Raw genomic sequence first — 14,729 nt, 5'->3', positions numbered from 1 at the left:
ATACATACACATGGATCACACTTTTGCGCACACACTGACAAAACACTTCTGGTATCCTTAGTGGTTGCTTGCACACTACAGTATTTTTCACGGGACTCCAGGCCATGGATTTGGCGGTTCCATAGACTTCTTTGTGCACAAAGCTGTTAATTTTGCAGGCTCCACAGAAGTCTATGGAGCTGGAGAATCCACAGCCTGCAAACAGCCTTACTGAGCAGCAAGATAATAGTAACTACCTGATAGTAAGATTGTCATTATTGCTGACTATACAGGGAGCTTTAATCACTGAAGCTGCTGAGGTAAAGTGAAAGCTGAGCTCTGATGGGTTGCTATGGGCAACTCCACCAGTCTGCCCGTGTGGCGGTTTTCATTACTGAGATGTGAGATCCTTAATATAGTTGTAATAGTTTATACTATAAAATATGTATTGAATATGTAAAATCAATAAAAATGTTAGAAATTAAAAAAAAAGTTGTTGTTCACATCAATGTTACGACAAATTAATAAAATGCCAAAATAATAAAAAATTAAAGTGGGAAAAAAAAGATTTACTGTAGCTCTGAAAATGTTAATTACATTGTGACACTGAAAATTTTACTTTAGCATAACCAACAATTCAATATATTTACTGCGAGCGAAGCTGCGGGTATTCTACTAGTATTAGCATAATATGGACATCTACATCATTACAGTTATTGTTTTGCTAGGACATAGCAAGTGCAAGTTTAAGCAGTGACGCTCAACAGGATAAACTGGAGAAAAACGATTTACATTTAATGTTAATGTTGGCTTCTATTTGTGTGTGAAGGACACATGATCATCAATAATAAACAGAATGGAGCAAAGAATTCAAGTATAACACAATGGCGGAGATTATAAAATGCAAAGATGCAGAGGTAAAGTGAATAGAAACAACTGTTAACGTACCTGACACAATCATGCAGCAATTCCTGGCAGATAATGCAGGTTAAAGTCTCTTCCATTTTGTCAGGCTTCACGCCAGCAGATTTAGTATCTTCAGATGCTCCTTTTGAGTCACTGGGAAGAATAGGACTATGAGAGGTTGAACAGTCATCTAAGGTAAAAGACAAAACAAATTAAATATTAGTACACAGCATATACAAACATGTATGCTCTAGTAAAGCTTGAGGAGAAAAAGTGTTAAACTATTTTCTTTGAAATATAGGATGTTGTACTTTAAGTAGTATTCCCACAATTAGCATTTATCATGTCTGAAGGTTGTTCCTTCTTACTGCTTGACCCCACTGAGGAGGAGTTGAAATGGAGTGGTATCACTCCAATTAAAATCTATGGGACTGACACGGACAGCTGAACATAACCATCAGACACTTAATGAAGAGGCAGGGCAAAGCTTGTACTTGACCTTCAGTCCCACTCAAATTACAAATGTGTATTCTGAAGGCATCAACCAGATATTATAAGAAAAAAAACACTAACCAAGTTTCAGCTTCTTTTTAGGAGGAGGATTATCTTGTGCATCTTCAGATTTCTTAATAATGGTCGGATTTCTGTCACTTGTTTCATCAGTAAGACTTTGCTCACCATCTCCCAACTTCAAATGCTTGCTTTCATTTGGATTTGCTGCTGTACAAGCAGCATCTGTAATAACAAAAGGCGTGCGAACTGTAAACAGTATATACCCACACTATGAGGGGAGGTTGTGAGTAAAAGAAGCATGCTTTGTATGTGTGAATACACGCTCCCAGTCACCAACAATTTGTGAACATACATGTTCTGAATGGAATACTTGTGTATACTTGGCCAAATTTACAAACCTGTTGGGGATGTTTGAATCTGCATGGTAAAAAGTGGCTCTTGGGAGGAGGTAGTGGGTGTGCTGTAGAGGTTAGATGTGGAAGTGGATGGCTGAGGTTCCTCTGACGTCAGTGAAGTGTCTTGGAAAGGAGACAACGCCTGAGTCGCATCTGCTTCTCCTGAGGTATCTGTAAAAAAAAAAAAACAAAAACAAAAAAAACCCCCATAGTATCTCAGGAGTGGAAAAATCCAACTGCATGATTACCATGGAATCAATCTTAAAGGGGTATTCCAAGTCCCTTCTTTTACTTCCTTTTGAGACTTAAAATAATAAATTCACCTCTCTGTTTGGCCAGGGATCCATTAGCGAGTCTTCAGTCTTTCATTACCTTCTACATGTATGTGAGTGCGTCAGTCCATCAGCAGTGATGCTCAGTTAGCTCATAGCCACTGACTAGCTGATGTACTCACAAGCAGGCCAAGGTCAGGAAGACCAGGGAGCTGAAAGGAGACTCTCCACTGGATCCCTGACTGGATGGACAAGTGCGCATATACTGTTTATTATTTAAGCCTTGGTCTACCCATTCTTATGTGATAAGGTGATAGAAATCAAGCCAGTGTCTTGATTTATTTTTTTTCTTCTCCAAATTCAATACTTATCACCTATTCATAGGATAGATGCTCTGTGAAAGGATTTGTCATTTCGGTCTACATAGAAAGACTATTCACTGCACTAGACATTTCGGCTGTACAAGCAGCATCAAACTATCCGTATCAAACTATCTATAACTAATGTTATTAACTGTGTGGGACACTATTACTGTAATAATGCCCCCAACAGGTAATAGGCATCCCCACAAAGGTAATATCCAGCGCCACACCACCCATGAGGCGACATGAAGCGACCGCTTCAGGCGGCAGTATGCCAGGGCCCCGGGGAGGGCGGCATTTTTGCTGACCTAAGCCAGTTCAGGACCTCAGGCGGCAGAAACCCATGGTTCACGCCTGGTAATATCTGCATGGGGGGCACTATTACAGTAATAGTGAGCGAAGGTCTCCCCTGCATAGGTAAATATAATAACTAAATATGCACTTTGTGTTTTCTTATGTGCCGCCCAATCATCCCAACCTTGTTCTGCCACTGAAAACCCCGCCGGGCCATGGAAAAATTGGCCTACACTAATGTCAAGACTTCGGGATTACAATCACCATAATCTACATATATATTTTATTGATCTCCCTGATTAGACTAAATAAATAAATGGGCCGTTTAGGTTTTAATGTTTTCTCTAAGGCAACATATCACAGTATGCTACACCATACAGGGTCTCAAAGAAATAAAGGACATGAAAACAGGGCCTAGATGTCAAGTAAAGCATTAACACACCTGCGGGCTCTTGCATATTGTCTTGTGCTGAACTTAATGATCTGTACAGAAATGCAACATCTACAAAAAAAACAAAAAAACAAAACAAAATCATTACAGAATAACTAAAAAATATAATGTTTGAATTTTTTTCATCAGCATTCACTTCATTGCAAACTAAATTGGCTAATAACGCTTGTATTTTAACAATAACAGAAGAAAAATGTGTAACAATCAATGCCTCTCTCCAAAATAGAAACAACACACATATATATATATATATATATATATATATATATATATATATATATATATATATACACACACACACTAGACTCAACTTACTCTGCTCTGGCTCATTTTTCCTATAAACAACATAAATGACATCGCCATTCTTTAATGTGTAGGACTGCTTCTTTACCACTTTCTGCTGGTTAATTACGGTGCCATTTGTACTGCAAATATAAAAATATACAATATTGTCATCAAAAAGTCTCATATAACATTTACAACCATATGTATGATGGGAATGTTTCAGGTAAATCTGTGAAAAAAAAAATATAAGTTCGAAAAAAAATTACATGGCAGTTTCATATTCATATAACGTATTGTTTTTGTAACTATACGTGCAATGCATCACAAGAGTTAAAAATAACACAAATACATATAAATAACATAACATCTTGCAAAGGTCTTTCAGTGAGCATGCCCCTCCTACTTTTATTCATATTGAATAGTTAGTAGAACCCAGCAGATGCTTCCTTACGGATGTCATTGATCGACACAATACTCCTGGATGCCTTTTGAAACTCCTGGTGTATGTGAGCCATCGGTTGGGTGCGGTTTCTCTGGCCAGCACTCGTCGGTCTCTATCTCCCAGTTTCAACCATCTGCTGACTCTGGGCACTTTTCGTCAATCATCGTTCACCTTCCACTTTGTAATCATATAGGCCACTGTCGATTTTGGGTAATTAAGTTCGCTTGCTACCTGTATGTCCCTTAAGGATCGACCATTTTCGTGGTACGCGACAATTACCCCTTTCTCGAAATCGGACAACTCTGCACTTCATGGCATCTTGCTTGTGACTAATGCCAATGCTATTTCCTACACGATATTTAACGGCGTAAGGCGTGACACCGCAGATATCTTCATTTGCATGGGTGTCCTTATACTTATTGGTAGACAGTGTATGTATTACCATCTATGTTAAAAAGACCCTTCTAACTAGGGTTTGCTTTATTACATTACCTGGTATCTTCTAAGGAAACAACCCCAGAAGCCTCATCCACTGTTATTTTGCAGTGTTCTCCAGACACCAGTTTGTTACCAGGAAATGAAAGGTCACAACCTGTGAAGACAAAAATAAAAATCCGTCTAGTATCTAGCTTACAGGAAGACCTGTGTTTAATAACACTCCCAATATGCTGCCTGCAGGGTGCACATATATCATAATGCTGAACAACAACCATCTTTTCTGTGCTAAATGACAAAGAATCCTGTAGAAAAAAATAACACCTTTCTTACAAGAGACTGATGACGCCACCACAACCTATTAAAAATGTATTCCATCCAGCAGATTAGAGATTCTAAAAAGGTGCTATTACATGTATGTTAGCCAGCATGGGTATTGTACATAGATTACTGCTAACAGGCAAGTAAAACTGCTACATGGAAAGATCTGGTAAACCACAGATTAAATTGGTGTACCCATGGCTCAACTTCTATGTGCATTAGCACAATGTGGTTGCATTACAACAAGTTAAAGGGAGAATGCCAGCACCAAAAGGGTTACTAAACCAAGATCTTCTAGCTTCAGGATAGGTGAAAACTCCAATCACATCAGCGTTGCTGGGACTGGTATTGAGCAAGGGGAAGCTCACCCATCCCAGAACACTCCACAGATGCATACCCGGCTAATGTGGACAGGAATACAAATCATTTTTGTCTAAATCAAGTGGTAATTCTACAAATTATAGTACTGTGATCATGGTTCTGAGCACTAGAAAGTACAGGGACTGGTTTAATGAGGACTTTGGTTTCGACAGACTCCCTTTAAGACCCAACTGTGGATCTAATGGCCCAAACCTGTATCCTGCTGCTAGTTCTGGTCATTAGACTCTTAAGACAGATTGCGATTTCTAGACAACAAATGCAGACAGTATAACTGACCCACATTACGGTTGTCTGAATTAGCCCGAATACATCATGCTACATCAACAATAGTCAGGCCCTTAGGATGTCACTGGTGGGTACAAGTTTGATGGTGTCAAGGACCATCTGAATGGGGACTCATTTTTATCCTTGCTATGAGGCCTTGTATCCTATGTTCTTCATTGTAGGGTAAACCACGTGTGTCCAAAGTCCGTATACTACTCTGACTTTTTTGATGAACTGGATGTGCACTGAAAGTCAGGAAAATGTACATTTTTACAGTATTTGGAACACTAAACCATCAGTCCATAAGGACCAGTTGCTGGTTTAGCGTCACAAATGTACATGACAGGTTCATTTTAAATTCCTTGCAGTTTTACCATGATTTTAACTAAAGTAAGTTCCTGCCACCGCTTTTTTCATGATGTTTTTGAGACAAAGTCAGAAAAGGAATCAAAAGAAATGGGAACTATAAAGTAAGAACTTCTACTTCCTCCTGGATCCATTTCTAGCTCTGACTGCTTCAACAACTGCAGTGGTGAAACCAGGCTTATATAATTAAAGAATAGCTACTACATCAATAAAGGAATAAAAATCTAGCAAACCACAGGCATCCTATAGTAATGAAGAACAGACTAGGGTACGAATGTGTTTTCAGTTGAATATAAATGTGTATCAGTACAAACATGATAAAAAATGAATGCAGCTGTCAAGTGAGACATATCCGCACATCCTCCACTGTTTCAATGCATTTAACAACTATTTGATGTGTGCGCCATTCTTTTCCGACATCCCCACAAATCGATGGCATATGCAATATTACAAGTTCACTTTTTAGATTGTGTCAAATAGTAGAGTTAGCTATAGAACAGACAGATAGAACAGAGCACGACAAACATCTCCTTCCTTATTTTACTTTGTCTAGCATGAATTGTATCTAAAACATGCAGTGTACGTGGATAGACAGAAAATAGATAGACTCAAAAAAAGTTATCTTGTCATAGCATTAACTTTGCAGTTAACATATTACATACCATTCAGTCTCATCATCATATGTAATAGGTTAAATATCATGTTAAGGTTTGTTGTATCAAGCTAAGCTTTGCATTGTGAGTAAAACACATGGATGCCAGTGGTAAGGTAGACCACGGGGTCTTAAATGAGCAACTACAAATTTTCCATTGAGAAGTAGTTAGAGGTCAGGCTCTGAGGAGGGGGATGACAGGTAAGGAAGCTTGCAGTATAAATGAAGGGAGAGGTCCAGGAAGCAGCCTCTTCTCAGAGGTGATAAAAGGTCAGGATTGTATACAGCTAAAATGAATAGGAATTAATGTTACAATTGCAATTGCGCCAGCCCTTACATTGCACATCTGAGACAGCACAATATATCTATGGAGAGAATTACCTTTCTTCCTTCCAATCGTCCATTCCTTTTTGCAGAGAAAAAGCTCAGAGGCAGCCTCGGTCTCAGCTCCTAGCAGTCTGCTCAGCTTCCCCCAGGGCTTCTTCTCCCCTAAGCCTTCCATCTCAATTCACATCTGAAACAATCGGGAGAAAACCACAATGAGTTGGGGGCAGGGAGAACCAAACTTATGCATCAGAGAGACAGGAGAGGTCCCCTCCCCACCAACCAGACACAACAGTAGCTGCAGCTCAGACTAGAGTACAAGCTATTATGGTAGGAGCTGATGATATCCAAGGTATTGGAGATGGGCGGAACGGCATTAACCCCTTCACCATTAGCAACATCTATCAGGCCCAATTAAACAAAAGACATAACTAAACTGAGACACAATGAAAGAAAAAACCATGGCAGAAAGTTTAGATTTCCAAAATGGTTTCTGACAAAGGTAAAGCAGTGTGAAACTAGATCTGGTTCTCTATGTCATCAACAAATGCACACACAATCCTACTCAGACAAAAGATGCAGTCATGGGAAGGAAACATGGAAAAGCAAGACAGTAAGCCAGTAGGCAGCCGGTATTAGATTGTTTTCCCTCTCAGTCCATACTGCGTTCCTGGTAACATAAGGGATACATTACAGAACAGATATAGAAAGAGATTATTGCCTGTTGTATTATTCTGGGAGGTTGTACTGCCTGTGCCGGGAGTGGGGGTTGGAGGCAGCTGTCTGTGAATGCGGCGGTGCTATTGGGCGATGAGGTGCCATGGAATTTCAGTCTACAGTGGGAGGTGCAGGGTTTGTTGTGAAGACTTCATTATGTGAGTGTGGGGGGGAGGCAAAAAGATAAACTTTACTTAATGCTTATACCACAATTGGATCCAAACTAGGACTGCAAGCGTGGTTATTATTATATGCTGTCCACTGAGCAGCGGACATGGAGGCGGTAGGGTTCAGGGAAATATTAAGATGCCCAGAAATATTAGTGATCTCTCAGCCATCAGCCACATTACCAAACCAAAGACGATACAGACGGTGCTTTTACATGTGCGGTTTTCATTTGCGTTACCACAGCCTGCTTTTTCTGTGAAAATCACTAAATCTACATTCACTCAACCAATGGACAAAACAGCCATGAAAAAGGGGCATTATTCACGGATCTCTCATAGACGAAGTCCATTGAGGGAACCATGAAATAGACCGATACAGGACATAACCTATTTTTTGACAATCCATTAAAACTGTGTATGTCACCTGTCTGCTGATGGCCAGTAAATTGGAAAACTCTGGTTTACTGTTTGTTATTGTCATACAAGTGAGGGGGTGTTCACACTTGCGTTCCTGTCCGTCTGCCATGTTTTCGCCCTAATCCCTGCAGAAATTGTATAGGGGATGGCTTGCTGGCGGTCAGTTTTAAAGCAAACCGCCGGTATCCGTATGCAGACTCTCTACCTGGAAACAGTTTTGTTTTTTTTTTGGACAAACACAAAGTCCTACATGTCCGACTGAGTCCGTGGCTTCCAGGTGGAGAGGCTGCAAATCGATGGTTTGCTTTAAAAATAAAAAAAAAATTAAATGAATGGGTTTTTAAACTGACCGCTGGCAAGCCATCCCCTATCCATTTTCAACGATTAGGACAGAAACACGGCAGATGGACAGGGGTGCAAGTGTGAACGCCCCCCTGACATGTATAGTAACATGTGCTAGGCATTACTGCAGCTAAAGGGGTTGTCCTGTTATGGACACATTCCCACAGAACATGGTATAAGTGCCCGATCGGTAGTTCCCCCAGTGATCAAACGGGCAGGGGATCGAAAGATCCTCTAAGGCCTTTTAGTGAATGGAGTGCCAGTGTTTTTGTCCAATTGCTGCTCTGACTGTAATGTGACTGCAGCCTCATATAAGGGAATGGAGCGTCAACCTATGCGCCACAGTCAGGTTTGACCAAGGCATTAACATGCTTAATGCCCGCATTGCCGCTGGGTCTCTGCTGTATTACACATTTCAAAACCTGAAATATTGGGAAAGAGTTAAAAAGACAAATGCAGTTCTTCATCAAATAAACAGAATTAGGCTAAGTTCACACTAGTGCTTGGTTTCCCTGTCCACCTAAAAAAGCAGCCTGGATCTCAGAAATTCTTCTAGCTGAGGTTATTGGTAGAAAGAAGGACATTTTAACTCCTTCCCAAAATAGTACGGTGGACGTCTCCTGTGTTAGGCCTGGCCCTAATTCCCATGATCAGTACCCGCATTTTCCTGGCTACATATGGGCACCGCCATTTAGGTAGAATTGCTGTTGTCTGGAACGAGATCCAGCGCCAACTTTTCGCTACCATGACGGTCGGGAGCCTATTGAAGGCTCCCAGGCATGTCTGGCATTTATTTCCCTAGAATATACATAAAAGTAGAAAATTTACTGTTAAACATGTACACATTAGGTATCCCTGTGTCTGAAAGTGCCTGGTCTGAAAACTTATAAAGTTATGTATTCTGTACAGAGAACGCCATGGCAGGGAAAGAAAAACCAGACCGCTGTTTTTTTTTAGCAGTTTCACCTCTGATAAAAATGTGAATTAAAAGCGATCAAAACAAACAAACAAAAAAAACCTATACAATTGGTATCCCTGGAATCGCATCAAAACATAGACTATAGGTGACAAGTTATTTTGGCTGCACAGTTAAACACTAACAACGAAGCCCGTAAGAACATCACACAAATGCAGTTTTTCTCCAGTTCTATCCCATTCTAGATTTTATGCTAGCTTCCAAGTACGTTGTACAGAATAATACTATTATTATTATAACTCGTAAACATTACACCCTCGTATGGCTCCGTGAACAGGAAAAAAAAAGTTATGTGGTTTGGAACGGAAAACGAAAATCAAAAAATGCCACCAGTGGGAAGGCGATAAATGTATCTTAATAGATAAGCTTTCTAAGACCTCGTTCACATCTGCATCGGTATTCTGTCTGGGGGAGTCCGCATAGGACCCCTCCAAGCAGAATACCGAACGCAACTGCAAGTGGTGTGCCAGTGAAAGCACACGGACCCCATAGACTATAATGGGGTCCCCATGTGGACTCCCCGAATGCAGATGTGAATGAAGGGTACGGGCATGAGATCAGAGAATACAAGGTTTAGATCCCAAGTAGGAACCAGACACCTGTGGGCCAGGTTAAGGTGCTTCTCTGCCACAAGGAACCTCTTGACCTAAGAGTGTTCTGACAAGGCTAGTTCACACGTGGGCAAAGAGGCTGATTTTGACAGCGGTTTTCGCTTCAAAATCAGCCCCTTTACAATGGAGCCCTATGTGAACAGCTAGCCTTTTTTCTGCTAGCTTTTTTTTTTTTTTCTGCTAGCTTTTTTTCTGCTAGCAGAAAAAAGAAGCGACATGACCTTTCTTCAGGCGTTTTCCGCCTGAAGAAAGCAATAGAAGTGAATGGGAGGTGAAAACCACGCGGTTTTTTTCCACACGTTTTTTTGCAAAAATAAGCCACGCGTTTTTTTGCAAAAAAACGCGAGGAAAAAAACCGCTAGCGTTTTTTTCAGCCCATTCACTTTATGGGAGGGGAAAACAGCCTGGCTTTTTTTGGAAGCTGTTTTTACAAAAAAAAAAGCTCCAAAAAAAGCTTGGCAAGGTAAAAAAAAAAAAAGCTTCCTAATTAGGAAGCGCTTTTTTTCAGGACCAAAATAAGCCAGGAGGTTTTTACGTGTGAACTAAGTCAGAGAAAGCACTGAGTGCAGCAACCTGCACTTTAAAAGAACTAGGACTCAATTTATCTAATCTCACCCTGAGAATTCCAGGATGTGAGGAATATTACAGGGCAGCAAAGGATTCTGTTCTGACCTAGAGAATCTACGGAACGCCTGCCAAAGTTTTAAATATACACTGGATATGATAGGGTTTTTTTTTTTTTTGTTGGTCAGTAAGGCCTGGTTCACATCTGCATTCGGCATTCCGTTCGGGGAGTCCGCATGGTACGGTACAGTTCTGATACTTTATCATTGACTGCACAGCTCTGAGTACAGGTCAGTGTAAATTATGGCACAGTAGTCATTTCTGGGTCAGTGTATACAAAAACTGAGGCAGATATATTTAGGGCCTGTTTTCTGCAGGCAGATTTTGACATGGACTACACCTCAAAATCCGCTTAAAAAAAACACCTCCCATTTATTTCATTGGGAGTCACTAGCAGTTTTTTTTTTTCGCTCTAGCGTTTTTTTTTCAGCTAGTGGGAAAAAAAAAGTGCGACATGACCTATCTTCAGGAGGATTCCGCCTAAAAAAACCAATTGAAGTCAATGGGAGGCAGAAAAAACGCAACACGTTTTTTTGGTGCAGTTTCTGCAAAAACCACTAGTGTATCCGCCTCAAAATCCTGACCAAAAAGATGGCGAGCCGGTCAGTTCTTTTTTCCGGGAGCCATTTCTTGCGGCTCCCAGAAAAGAGAAGCGAGATGCTCATTCTTCAGGCTGTTTCGCCTCGCGAATCCATCTGAAGACACTCCCTCCTCCCAACTAGGCCCATTAATTGAGGCTAAGCCGGAGCAGAGTGCACCAGCATTCAGTCGCGGCTACCTGTATTTTGGTCCGGAACCTGAGGCAGCCTCAAGTTCCGGACCAAAAAAAACCCATGTGAACTCACCCTTAGTCTGTCTAGAAAGAAAACACTTTTAGTTACCTATAGCAACCAATCACTGCAGCTTCCCTTTTAACAGGAACAGAAAATGAAAGCTGAGCTGTGATTGGTTGCTGTGGGCAAGTAAAACAGTTTAGTTTTAAGACACTTTTGATAAATCTGCCCCAATAACCTTTAAAGCCAAAGTAAAGATGTGATGTCACTCATGTGCCCTACTGGCAGTGCCCCCTGCCTAATCCTACCTGGCAGCGCCCCCTCCCGTGCTCTAGCTGCCAGTGCCCCCTCTAGAGTATGGCAGCTTTACATGCAGCAGGCAGAGGCTGCAGGGCAGAGGTGAGGATGAGGCACCAGGATGGGATGGCTGCAGTGTACGGTAGGAGGGTGTGGAGCCTACTGTTCCGGCCTGCCAACGCTTTCTCTTCCTTCTCTGCCAGTACTGACTTCTAAGCAGCATGCCAACCATATCCTACCGATGTTCCTCCCCAACTGGCCGTACCCCACACACACCCAGTCCCCGGTACCATTACCGGCTGTCCTGTCTCTGCCGTCTCATCCGCGGCCGCCTCCCTGTCACAACACAAACCAGGCAGCGTCAGCTGATCAGAGGGCGGGGCTTACCCCGAACGTGGCGTCTCCTATGGAAATCACCTCCTTTCCGAAGGACAGAATGGGTGCAGCCACGTGACACCCACAACAGCCATTTTTAATTTGGGCAAAACCTCCTATTGCATATGCGACATCTATAAAGAATACAGCGAGCAAATTTCAGCAATGCAGAAGACACAGCCAATCAACGCGCGTGTCTGATACCAGCTGACGTAAAATGAAAGCCGATACCGAATTGGCTGCGACACTTTCGCCTTTCTCTTTCCTTGTACTTTACTTGGTCTTTGAGGTTGAAGTTGAAAGTTTGTGAAGGAGTCTCATGGCAATGTGCTTGTGTCATCCATGTTTGTGTGATGCACTAGATACATTCATGATAGTCTGAATACAGTCATACTTGTTTAGCCACTTTATGAGCAGGCTATCTTCTCTGGTTCAGGTCACATTTGGGGGGATTTTTGTACGTCATTTTAAGGGTTATACATTTTTTTTATTTGTTTCTGTTCTACAAATATTTTTTTGTGTATTTTTGGTGATAGGTAGAGCTTTAGGACTAGTTCACACATAGTTTTTTGGTCCTGATTTCGACGCGGAATCTGCATCAAAATCCGGGTCAAAAAACCGCCTCCCATTGAATTCATTATCTCTAACCACCCCTTCATTTCATTTTATTTATTATCTCTTTTGGACCTATTACAATCAGGTTTTCATGCACTACACTCTACAAAAATGACCCCTACAAAAGTCTCCAATGATCTCCTGGCGGCTAAATCTAATGGGAACTACTCACTTCTTATTCTTCTGGATCTCTCAGCAGCATTTGACACAGTAGAACTCCAACTCCTCTTCACTATGCTCCACTCTATTGGCCTCAAGGACACCACTATCTCTTGGTTTTCCTTCTGGCTGCTCATTTAGTGTATCGTTTGCTGCTGCTATTTCTTCTCTTTTTCTCTTGCTGTTGGGATTCCTCAGGGCTCAGGCCTAGGCCCCCTCCTCTGATATCTCTGCATAGCTCCTTTTGGACAAACCATCAAAAGATTTGGCTTTCAGTACCATTTTTATGATGATGATGATTTTATACCTCACACTGTGACATTACCCCACTGGCTCCGTACGTTTCACATTGCAGGCTGGTTCCCATGCGGTGAGATTATGGTAGCTGACCTGTTTCTCTAACATCTCAGATTTGTCATAGGAATATTACTATTGGTTACTAATGATTGCAGGTTCAAGTCCCCTCTAGTTTCTGCTAGTTTATACTGGGGCACCAGGAGGGGGACTTAATATTGTGGGACATTTGGAGGGAAACGTTATAATGTTAGGGTGACTGTAGGAGGATTTTACTATGTGGGGCACATGGGAAAAATAATTGAGAATGGGCGGAATCAGCAAAGAAATGGGTGGAGCTAAATTTGTTGCAGCGCGCATGGCCCTCTAGAACCGTTACAATTTCTCACGTGGCTCCATGGGAAAAATTAATTGCCCACCCCTGCTCTATAGTGTAGTCTGCTTTACTTACATTAGATCAGAGCTCGTTCACACCTGCGCCCCGGTCTCTGTTTTGCAGGTTTCCGTTTCCTGCCCGAAACTGGACAGGAGACAGAAACCTGCAGTCAGTTTTCAAACCCATTCATTTGAATGGGTTTGGAAAGTGTCCAGCCATGAGCGCCTGTGAGCGTTTTCTGCTCTCCGCGGGGAAACCATTTTTTTTTAACCGGACACAAAGTCGGACATGCAGGACTTTGTGTTCGGTTAAAAAAAAAAAAAAAAATGTTTCGCCGCGGAGAGCACAAAGCGCTCACAACCGGACACGGTCTGCCAGGTTTCCGTCTTCTGTCGGCAGAAGATAGAAACCTGGAAACGGAGATCGGGCGCTGGTGTGAGCCCAGCGTCACTTTTTTTTCATTGGTAGATGTTATGATTCTTCAGACAACAACAAATTCAGGAGATTCTGTTCCATGAATCCAGTGAGTCATCTACAGCTACTAGATAGTCTCTTGTTCTGGAACAAAATATTCATTTATGTGTTTCCACCTGTACCAACTATTCCAAGAGCCCTGAGGAAAATCAGCAATGACAAGACTAATGCAATAGCGATCATCCCTTTGACAAACCTTGTTCCCTCTGTGCTATCCCTGTCCAGAGGTGTTTATTGGAAACTTCCCCAAAAACCATATAGAAACAAAAAAAGCATGGCAAGGGAGAGTAAAGAAACATATATATCAAGTAAACATATTTAACTCTCACAACTCCACCCGATATCAAGAAGCATATCTCAACCTCTATGCAGAAATACAAACGGGAAAAGAAGGGTTCCAGACCCAACAAAAGGCCGAAATATTCAACGTAGACATGAAATGTAAAATATTGTACTTTATTCTTGAAACTCAATTAAAAGTAATAAATAGAGTATGAAATGTTTTTGACACATAGAACACTACAATACAAACAGAAAAACAACCCACAGAGACAGAAGCCAGCACTGTCAGCTTATCATAGTACAGCTGATTAGGTAAACATTACAAAGTTACTAATTGCTCAGAAGGAATACATATATATATATATATATATATATATATATATATCTATGTATAGCCCAGGTCTGGCCATACAATATATTCCCAACTACAAAGTGTGGGTTTCACTCAAGAGCAAAGACACATATCTCGGTACACAAAGCATATAAGAGAAATGTACCAAAGAATGTTAAAGCCGTGCTTATATGTGTAAAGAGGAAGTGAAATATAGACCAGCCATAGACCTATAACTGATATCTGATAGTATGTCT

At 41.4% G+C, this 14,729-nt stretch overlaps 1 protein-coding gene across 1 annotated transcript in view; it reads right to left on the bottom strand.

Moving 5' to 3' along the window:
- Positions 1-11,947, bottom strand: part of CHFR (checkpoint with forkhead and ring finger domains) — a 31,933-nt gene extending 19,986 nt beyond the window's left edge. The window contains exons 1-8 of the mRNA XM_075275160.1: positions 11,863-11,947; positions 6,700-6,832; positions 4,392-4,491; positions 3,488-3,597; positions 3,164-3,223; positions 1,797-1,964; positions 1,459-1,620; positions 928-1,075 (exon numbers count right to left, since the gene is read on the bottom strand). Of these exons, the coding sequence (XP_075131261.1) occupies positions 928-1,075; positions 1,459-1,620; positions 1,797-1,964; positions 3,164-3,223; positions 3,488-3,597; positions 4,392-4,491; positions 6,700-6,820 (869 nt within the window). The 5' untranslated portion in view covers positions 6,821-6,832; positions 11,863-11,947. The remainder of the gene's footprint in view (positions 1-927; positions 1,076-1,458; positions 1,621-1,796; positions 1,965-3,163; positions 3,224-3,487; positions 3,598-4,391; positions 4,492-6,699; positions 6,833-11,862) is intronic.
- Between the last annotated feature and the right edge of the window lie 2,782 nt (positions 11,948-14,729).

Source organism: Leptodactylus fuscus, chromosome 1 (assembly GCF_031893055.1).
Source record: "Leptodactylus fuscus isolate aLepFus1 chromosome 1, aLepFus1.hap2, whole genome shotgun sequence".
Lineage (NCBI taxonomy): Eukaryota > Metazoa > Chordata > Amphibia > Anura > Leptodactylidae > Leptodactylus > Leptodactylus fuscus.
Note: the sequence above shows the minus strand (reverse complement) of the source record. Positions and strands in the feature narration are given on the sequence as shown.